Genomic DNA, 9,942 nt, shown 5'->3' on the forward strand with positions numbered 1-9,942 from the left:
GTGAAGTACATTTCCTGGCTGGCAGAGAGGCTTGCTGTTTGCTGTGGAAAGGTTGCGTGTTGCAGGTGTTGTACAGCAGCCTTGTGAATGCTGTTGAGGGCTGGTGGGACAATAGGATAACTGACATTTTGACAAAAATTGACTGTGTCCTGTCTTCTAAATCTTGTCTGTTTTCCAGCTACTCTGCCCTGCATCACAGTGCTACAAGTCCTTCATTCATTTAGTACCTTCTTTCCTCTCAAACATTACAGCCCATTCCAAGTGACTTGATTAATTTGCTTATGCTGCCCCCTTCATTTCCAATAGGATCCTTGCTTTTCCCATGTCCAGAAATGACTGTACCCCAAGGAAGAGAGGCAGCTGTATTTTTTTAGTCTGTGTCCAGACACAGCACAGGGGGATGACCCAGCATTGTTGAAACGTAGCCAGTGTGAATCTGTAGGCTGTCCCCTGATCTTGCATGCTTGGGTTGTGGGTGAACTGTGCTGCACTCGAGGTGGCCCCATGCTGGCCATGGCACTGGGAGCCTTCAGGCAGCCAGAGCCAGGTTGGGAGCCCCACCAGGGCTGGCAGCCAGCCTTTGGGCATGGACATGTGCCGATGCAGCCCTAGTGCTCCAGCCTAGTGTGGTGATGGCCTTGCCCTTTGGGCAAGTGCATGCCAGCAGCAGTTGGGCACTAATGGCTGTTGCCTGTCCTCATGGTGCATGCTGCAGAGTGGCTGTGGGTTCCTGGGCTGTGCTGTGCAAGTGTGGGACTCAGTTCGGTGTGAACTGTCACTTCATGGATTTTAAGAGCTGGAGTTGTGGCTCGATCATGCAGCCACACCTCCCCAAGAGAGGCCGGCCAGTGCCAGCATGGCATCGCTGGAGGAGTTACCATCTAATCTGGTGTGAGAGCCCTCTGCAGCCCCGCAGGTGGAGCCGTCTGTCAGTCCTAATATTGCTGGGATGCACTTCAGCCCTAGTTTTCTTTGGGGACCTCCAAGCTGCACTTTTAAAGATGGGCATCACAGCTGCTCCTTGGGTTACTTTCCCATGTGATGGGCTTGCCAAGGGCCTGGGTAGTTTATTCCTCTGGGCGTTATAAGCAATAAGCCCAGCTTTTACACAGGTGGCATGAAATTCTCCCACTCATGTGGGCTCAGTTCCCTTCATCACGAGAGCCAATTTTTTAATGTATTCACAGCACTTTGGGAAAGTCACTTGCTGCATTGCTCTTCTGTTGCTCTGGTAGTGGAGTCAGGATAGGTTCCAACTTTCTCTCCCAGCTCTACAAGCTTTGCAGTGCTAAAACCAAGTTTTTACTACTATCAAATCAGGCAATGTGACTCAAAGCTCCAGAGGGAGCAGGTATATTGGGCAAAAAGGGCCATTTTTACATCGTTGCTTTCTTGACTGCACCACACATTAGGTTGTAAAATTGTAAAATGACAAAAAGCTCAAAAATAGCTGGTCATTCGGTGGTCTCAATGGCTTTTTTGAGCTCTTCTAGCTCAAAGCCAGCTTTAATTTAAAACCTGGAACTTGGCAGTTTAGTAGTCAACAAGGTATAGTTGAGCCTCTGTGGATTTAAGGCAGGGGGAAGGAGGGGAATTTAAAGTTAAGATTTATGTCTGGTTGGTTTCTGTGTTTAGAAATGAGAGACTACATCAGCTTATTTTCCTAAGTGTGACACTCTTAGACTCTGTTCTCTTAAACCGCTTAAGAAGTGGTTGATTTAATAGCCCAAGAGGCACCAATGACTGATACATGTTTTTAGCATTAAAGAGATCACAGGGCTTTCTTCCTTTTTAGTTGTGTGGGTTCCTGCATCCACGCTCTAATGATGCATGGCAGGGCTGGGGAAGTGTTCACCCCAGGATGAAGCAGGAGGTGAGCCAGGGGGTTAGGCTGAAGGCTACCTTGCTCTCCTGAGGGTGCCCTGATGCATCTGGACCCAAAGCAGGTGCAGAACTGGGATGCTGTGGTCCTCTCCTGTGCATCTCCCTGCCTGTGCATCTTCCTCTCTTACTGCATCTTACCTCTTGTCAGATTTTTGGTCTGTGCTCTTTCCCAAACCAGGATTATCACTATCAGAGCTTGAGGGCAGTTTCTCTCCTGGAGAGCAAGGCAGCTGGCCGGTGTTGATGTTTTTTTGGAGATTGAACCTTCCTTCCCGTATATTAATGAATGCACACGTTTTTTTTTTCTTCAGTCCAAAAATGAACCCCTTTCCCGAAAGATGCAGTGAGTTGGGTTGGAGCAGTATGTTTTAAAAAGCCCATTTGCTATCTAAATATAGAAGGCATTTCAAGTTTTGCAGTTTGGAGCACGTGAAGTGTGCTGCTGGGCTGGTACTGGATCTGGTGAGCTGGGGGGGGGGTGTTATATGAAGGCATGCTGCTACGTGTGGGATTGGGACCCTGCTGTGCTCCCTTTAATGTGCAGTTGTCCTGCAGTCAGTACCAAGTGCTCAGATGCTAAGGTTATGGCTATGGCATAAGAATCTCAATGGTCTGTATTTTTTTGCCAAGAATGCTCATTTCCCTGTATTATAAACATGTAATTATGACTGGCTTATATAAAGCAGAACTGAGTAACCCCCATGGTTATAAACGGCTTTGACACAGAGTCCTGCGTCAATGCATTCCTGGAGCCAAGCTCTGTCCTTCTGCAGAAGGAGGATGAACAGGAAAAAAAAGGAAGTATTTTCGTCTGTTGAGACAGAATATCATATGCCAGCTCTGGCCCAGGATATGAAGGAACAAGGTGGGTGGGAGGAGCAGAGCGTGCAGGTGTTTCTTTGCTGTTGTCTGCAAGATCTGGAGACCCTAGCTCAGCCACGTCTTGTGGTGGGTTTAGCTCATACTCTCAGACTCCGGGCTGACTCTCCAGTTAACTTGAAGAGATGGGGACTCTTCAGTGTAAAGATGGTGACCCTCAAGCCTAAGGCCTACACTGCCGTACAGCCAGCTCCTCTGTGAGCTGCGGTTTCTGTACAGGGCTGTCTCTGCCCAGTGGCAATAACTGTCCTTTTCTGCGAGTCAGCCTTCAGGCACATCCCTTCCCATCAGCCCCTCCTTATGGAGGACTGCATTTAAATGTCTGACTTCAGACTGCACTTGCTGCTCTGAGTGAAACCTCATGCAACACCCCTTTTCGGGTCCTTCTCTTCAGCCACCTCCAGGAGTGGGGTTTGGTGCTCCATGAGAAATGGAGGAGCCCTCCAAGGAGCCTCTCCTTCCAGCAGACATGTACGGCACCAGGCAGATTTCCCCACGTATACAGGAACCAAATGCTACAGAGGGCAGCACGCACAAGCACTGAAGACAAATAAGGCCAAATGCTGTCGTGGTGGCAAGGGTCTTGTTAATAAACATCATTATCTCACAGCCAATCTTTCCCCTTAGTAGAGTGCTCGGATGCAGACCAGAGTGGTGTGGCCGGCATGTCTGTATGGGCCTTCACACGCGGGTCCACATCAGCCCGACATCTTCCCTTCTTCCCACCCAAGAAGATTGCTTTCGTGTGAAGTGGGCTGTTATTAACTGTGTGATCAGTTTACACCGGCTTTATCCAGACAAATCACCAAAGTCAAACACCAAGAAGAAGGGGCTGGCCTTGGAGACCTCTGTCAAAGTTATTTTGAATCACAGAAGCAATTAATTACCGTGTGGAATTTGGTAAGCTGGCACCTTGGGAGCAGCAAGGGTGTTCTCAGACGGATCGACCTCAGTAAATATTTATATATTCTTTGCCAGCACTTAACGTGGGAGAGGTTATAGGAAATCTAAGGTGGGTGCATAAGTATCTGTAGGAGGAAGATCATTAGGGTCAGGCTATTCTCTCTCCCCTTTCAGCAACACAAACGCCAGTGTCCAGCCTTAAGAGAAACATCTGTGCTCACAGAAAGTCAGACTTGGGTTCTGGTGAAGGCAGAAAATGTTCAATGCAAACAAGCCACAGAGACAAGCCGTATTAACTATGCTGGTTTAACTGCACTGCCCTGAAAGTTATTTTTGAGTGCAGAACTAGGGGTTTGGGGTTTTTTAAATCTTTGTTTTAGACAAAATAGTTTGCAGTGTGATTAAATGCAGTGCCTTGTAAATGCCAAGCTAGTGTTTCTGAATTGGTACATTCAGGAGAAAAAAAGAGACAATTTTGCTAAACCCACAATGAGCCTATAGGAGCTCCCAAAGCAACTCCCTAAACTTGCAGAGATTTTGAAGGTCTCTGGCAAACAATCTTTGCAAATTGTGTTGTGGCAGCATAAGCTGGCCCCGCGGTGGTTGTTTGCAGCGTCCCCCCACAGCAGGCTGCCTCTCGGCCCTCCTGGCTCCCTACTGCAGGGCTGGCAGGAAGGGACGTGGACCCTGTTGCCTTTTGGCAATTGGATCTTGCACTGTGAACCACCTCAAATGCCAGTTTGGGCTAAACTGGCTGAGAATGCTCGACTTGGGTAGGTGAAACTGCTTTCCAGGCTTTGGAGAAGAAGTCGTGGAGCCCAGCTTCAGTAGCTCACTGTCAGAAACCCATTATTGTGTGGATTCCTCTTTTTCAGGCCCATAATTCGATGAATGTCCAATGTACGTGGTTCTAGGGCTTATGCCAAGCCCCAGACCATAGGGAATGGATCATTATTATGTACTGCTGCATTTTTTTTTGCCAATTCAGAAAGCCACTGCTAAAGGTTCATTAAAGGTTTGTAACGTCTCTGAAGTTGGGCTAAATTAGATTCCATGAAGTAGACATGGTAGACAAACATGTAACAAGAATAGGGGGTCGGGGAGCTTGGGTATAGGGTTAAACAAAGGAAGATGCAAATTGTGTGAGAGGGGATGTTTAGTATGTTGGCATTTTAAAAAGTGAAGGCTGAGTTTGGGCAAATGAGGGGATAGAGCTGTCTGCATCTACCTTGGGTGGAGAGTAGCCAGCGCTCAGTGCAGAGTGTGAACTGGGTGACTCCAACCAGTGAGCTGAGATGCATTTTTAAGGGCCAATTTCAGGCAGTGTGAGAGAGGACATGTTCATAACATGTTCTGCTTCATGTAGCTTGTTAAGCAGCTCTTTTTTCCCCTGTGTTTTCTTAAACTTGTGATTGCTCACAGCCTTCCTTCCCACTCCTGTTTTCTCTGCCTCCCTTGCCTTCTCCCCTTTCCTGTAGCCGATTTGGGTAACTTGTAGCTGGATTTGGAACATATCATCATTCTGCCTACTCAGTTGTGAATAATCAACTCCACTGTAACTCCCTATCAAATACAGATGGTTTTCCCCTCAGCAAACAATGTATTTCCTATTGAAGAACAATGAAGTTGTGTTTTCAGGTACTTAAATGAAAGCCCTTGACCACTGAAAGTATCTTCTGCTCATTTTTTTCCCTTGTTAAGACCAGATCGTTTGGAAACATCTAATGCTAGAAATTTGCTCCTGGGCTGAGCCAGGGACTGAAAAGCTTCGTCTGAAAAAACCCACCACACCCTGGTTTCTACTGGGTATGTCTGGTTTGAAAACTGAAAGCTTGAATAGAAGAGACTCGCCTCCGTCCTTGCTATCGAGTGCTCCTGAAAGAGCGAATGTTTATGCTGCAGCAGGCTGTTAACCAGCTCCGCTCACCTGATTAAATCCGTGATTGAAGTGAAGCTATTGAAAGTCTGAAATGCAATCCTTAAAGTTTAAAACCCAAACTGCTTCTAAAAACAACTCTCTAATCTTTGGTGGTTTGGAGGCTGGGTTTGAGGTGTAGGTTTTTTTTCAGACTGTAGTATTAACTGTACCCAGCTGTAATGCTGTGCTGCCCTAATGTCAGTTGGATGTGCTTTTAGTATTATAGTTTTTCTTTTGAATAAATATTTGCATTTGTAGTTCCCAAACTTTGGGGGGGGGGTGGGGGGGGTGGGGGTGGTGATGGAGGAAAGAAAAAGAAAGGCTTATTCAGAGCCAAGGAAAAAGTCACTAAAAATATTTTTCTATCCCAGCTGCTGCATTTGGGGAAAGTGACGCTGGGAGGGTGCCCTTTCAAGCCGTGTTAGGGGCGCCGGCGGGGGGCTGGTTAGCTGAAAGGCCCAGGGCAGTGGGAGGCAGACGCATCAGCGTGTGGCATCTGCCTGCTGACGGAAGCGCCTTTACTCACAAATGAGGCGTGTGCGAGGAGAAGGGGGCCCCTGGGGGTACGGCACCAGAGGAAAACACGGCCAGTCTGGGTCCAGCTCTGGGGCAAGCGCACATGTGTCACTGCATGGATGGGGACCTGGGCTCCCACACAGCTCGGCCAAATTTGCCACCATCTCGTCTCATGTGCTTCCCATCGGGCATGAAGCACGGGTTTGGCAGCCGTAGCCAGTGTCCAAGTCACCCCGCTGCAAAGGTGGTTTCTGTGGCTGCTGTGCTGAGGTCCAGCAGCCGCCCAAGGCATGACAAAATCAGCCACCACCCATCAAGGCTGGATTTGTGCAGCCACCCGGGGGTGAAAGGCCCCTCTGTCATGGCTCAGCTCCTCTGCTTGCTGCGGTTCTAGGTGTTTGCGTGAGGAGCTGCCTCTCTTTCCAAATGTAAGTGGGAAATTCTACTTGCTGTCAAATGTTGCATTTTGTAGAGTCACTGGGAGCAGCTCCTGAGTGGTCGAAACATCCTCATACATTGCACCATGGCAAGGGGAAAGCTCTCTGGTCAGGGCTCTGCGCCCCCACTCTTTCGTGCAGTATGGGCACTAAGGAGCAAGTTAATGTTGAGAGTGTGTCAAATCCTGTGTCATCATCAGATAAGCAGGTTATGGGAAGGAGAAACTTGTTTTCAGAGCATGGTTTGTAAAGGTCCAAGACCAGATGTAGTTCATGGAGCCGTGCGTGATGTCTGGGGCAGGCTGGGGGTAAGGCAGAGAGAGGGACAGGGACATGTCTTTTCTGCCTATGGGACATCATAGCTGTTTAAGGACTTCTGCTAACTGGTACAGGGGCAGAAGGTGATGATTAACCTTTCTGAGGTTTTAATTCTCTCGGTGTGTCTGTTTTGAGTTTGCCACCTAGGGTGGCACACATCGGAAACCACAGCTGAGGAAGCAGGGCGAGTTTGAGCACCCAGCAGGGATGCAGCCTGTGTCGGGCTGAAGGAGTAGATTTAAGAAGTCATTTTACTGGAGGTGTTTTACAAACAGTGCTTGTCAAGTTTTTAAAGGCAGCTGAAGGAATTATAACCAAGTCACTGTTATTTGAGTGCCTCCATTCCCATAGGCATCTTAAAAGCTTCAGCCTTGCTTTGGATGTCCCTCAACACTCTTATCCTGTTGGCTGCTGAGGGAGCTCACTGTTTCTCGCTGATGAGCCTGCAGTGAGCACATAACTGGCCAGTTGTGCCCTCCAAGGATGCTCTGCCTTTTTTATTTTCTAAATTTCTGGTTTGTTCTTTTTCTTTTAACAGATTACAACAGCAGTGACTTAAAAACGGCGTGCAGAAAGCATGAGCTTTACGTTAGCTTCCAAGACTTGGGATGGCAGGTGTGTGATGTTTCTCGCTGGGTAAACTAGACATTTTGTTATGAAATGTTATCTAAACAGTGTCACGGTAATTCCACTCGAGGCTGCCATTATGCTTTAAAATGTCCCTTGTGCCTCCTCACTAAAACCAGTCACAGGGAAGGGCAAATAAATATTGACAGTTGTGACATTTGATAAGATCCAGAGGAAGCTTGATACTTTATGAGATTCAAGTATACAGTCATTCCCTGTCACTCATGGGAGTCATGGTACGGGCAAAGGCTCATATCTGTGTACCTCTAACGATAAGAAAAAAAATCTGATGTTAAGCAGTGATTTTAACCAAATTAAGTTTTTTCTAGTGATCAGCCTAATTTTAACTTTGGCCATTGTGTGGCAGTCCTCCACCCCTGCCCCACAATTAGCACTGGCTGCAGTAGGTAGACAAAGATTGGGTTTAGTTGCAACACTGCGAGGCCAGAGAATTGTTTAGCTGTTATTTATTAGTAGTATTAGCTGTTATATATTAGTAGTTATTTAGATGACACTAGGACATGGTGTCATCAAACATCACTTTTCAAAGAATGCCCTCATCTTCTTTTTAAAATATTTTTTTTTTATTCTTTCATTCAGCACTTTTGTGAGGGAGGTCCCATTTTTATCAGCTGATGTTTTCAGCGGATTATAATTCAGGATGCCAGAGCTGCCCTCCCTGCTTCTGCATTACCCTGCAGATGAAAGTCCTCTCCCAGCTAATGAGACAGCAGCATATTTTGTAGTTTATGTCAACTTCAGTCCTGAAGTTGACTAGCTGTATCAAGTCCACAACTGTGGCTGCATGATGACTCTGTCCTCCATTACTTGTTAGTGGCTTTTCTCTTGTGCACAGAGTTTCCACCTCCTCCTTAGCTCGCCTACCCCCCTTCCAGGCAGGAAGCGTGTTCCAGTTGTGAAGTTCATGGTCTTGAAGGCACTGCCTTCACCTTTCTAGTTGAAGGCTTGATCAAGGTAAGATGCTGCCAAAGGAAGGCCACAGACCAGCAGGGCTCTTTGCAGGAGGTAGAATCCAGATCCTACTTGTAGGGAGATGATGGAGGCAAGGCAGCAGCCCCCTGCAGTTGCTGGGCACTGCTATGTCCTTCAGAACATCCATCAATTTTCTAGCATCCATTTTTTTAGCAGAGCATTTTCCTTATTCTTTTACCACATTAAACCACAAATTTAATTACACGGTCTCTACTGGCTTCTGTAGCAGGAGAGTGACTGTATTATGAAAACCAGCTTGGTTTACTGGGAGCAAATTATGGGTGAGATAGATAGTACAGTAAAACGAAGGGGTGGTTTTGCTATGCCCAGGCATCCTCATGTTAGCAAAACTGCAGCCAAGTCTCTGGCTGCTCAGGCCTGCTGTAGCAAAATTCAAGCTAACCCAGGTATTGTTGTCACATGAAGGTGAAACTGTTTTAAGAATTACAAGCACGTGAAGTGCACCAGTATGTCCTTCTGCAGGGCAACCTGCGCAGAGAACACCAAGGGAGGCAAAAATCTGTCCTGCTAATTGGTGATACTTTTAATTTACATTTGACTCTTTTGTGTCAGTGGCGGAGATGCTGTATTCTTTTTATTAGTCCTTTGGTGAAGAGTTGCCTTCTTCCACAACAGCATGGCACTTAGATTGTCACCAGGGCTACCTGCTTGCACATGCAGCTCAGGCTGCCTGCCCTGCCCCTCCTTTAGGGGAGAAAGACATTCTGCTGCTAGAACTTTCTGCAATGGCCTTAGCAGCTTAGTGACCCTTTAACAGTGTAGAAGGTAGAGTGTTTGTGAGGCACCATACCAGCATTGTATGTTCCTGGTCTGGAGCTCCCTGGTTGAACTGTGCTTGTGTGCACTCACATACATCATTTTCTCTGGGAGGGGACACCAGCTGAGGCTGTGACAGCCAGGGAAAGGTAGTTCAGCCAGAGGGCCTAACCTGCAGAAAACATTGGAACATAAAGGCATCCAAACCACAATCCCCACAAGGCAACTCACCAACAGTTTTAGGAATAAAACTCTTTTAGTTCATGGCAGTAAGCTGTGCATGGATGTGCACCATTCTTCAGACATTAAAATCAGTGTGTCCACAGCAAAAAAAAACCCAAACCTAAATCCTAACAGTTTCAGTGAAAACACATTTTCACCCTCAAGAAACAAGTTAGTGGAAAATTTTCAGCTGCTCTTAATTGCATGCAGTTGTCTGTACAAGTTGGCAACTTTTTCATTTGAATCACGTTCTGTTTTGTTTCCTAAAAAGGACTGGATAATCGCTCCAAAGGGCTATGCAGCCAACTACTGTGATGGGGAGTGCTCATTCCCACTCAACGCCCATATGAATGCAACCAATCATGCCATTGTACAGACTCTGGTAAGTCTCCAGAAGGATGGATGCCAAAACAATAGGTGAATTTGTAAACGAGGTCATTACCATTGTCTCAGTTGTGTTTTCTTTTT

At 46.9% G+C, this 9,942-nt stretch overlaps 1 protein-coding gene across 3 annotated transcripts in view; it reads left to right on the forward strand.

The window, feature by feature from the left end:
- Window positions 1-9,942, forward strand: part of BMP6 (bone morphogenetic protein 6) — a 94,808-nt gene that overhangs the window by 81,790 nt on the left and 3,076 nt on the right. Inside the window, exons 5-7 of one of the 3 annotated variants that reach the window (XM_074899650.1) lie at window positions 1,349-1,351; window positions 7,394-7,470; window positions 9,746-9,856. In XM_074899650.1, coding sequence (XP_074755751.1) covers window positions 1,349-1,351; window positions 7,394-7,470; window positions 9,746-9,856 — 191 coding nt within the window. The remainder of the gene's footprint in view (window positions 1-1,348; window positions 1,352-7,393; window positions 7,471-9,745; window positions 9,857-9,942) is intronic. The other 2 variants (XM_074899649.1, XM_074899652.1) reach the window with 2 other exon arrangements.

This window comes from Athene noctua, chromosome 2 (assembly GCF_965140245.1).
Source record: "Athene noctua chromosome 2, bAthNoc1.hap1.1, whole genome shotgun sequence".
Lineage (NCBI taxonomy): Eukaryota > Metazoa > Chordata > Aves > Strigiformes > Strigidae > Athene > Athene noctua.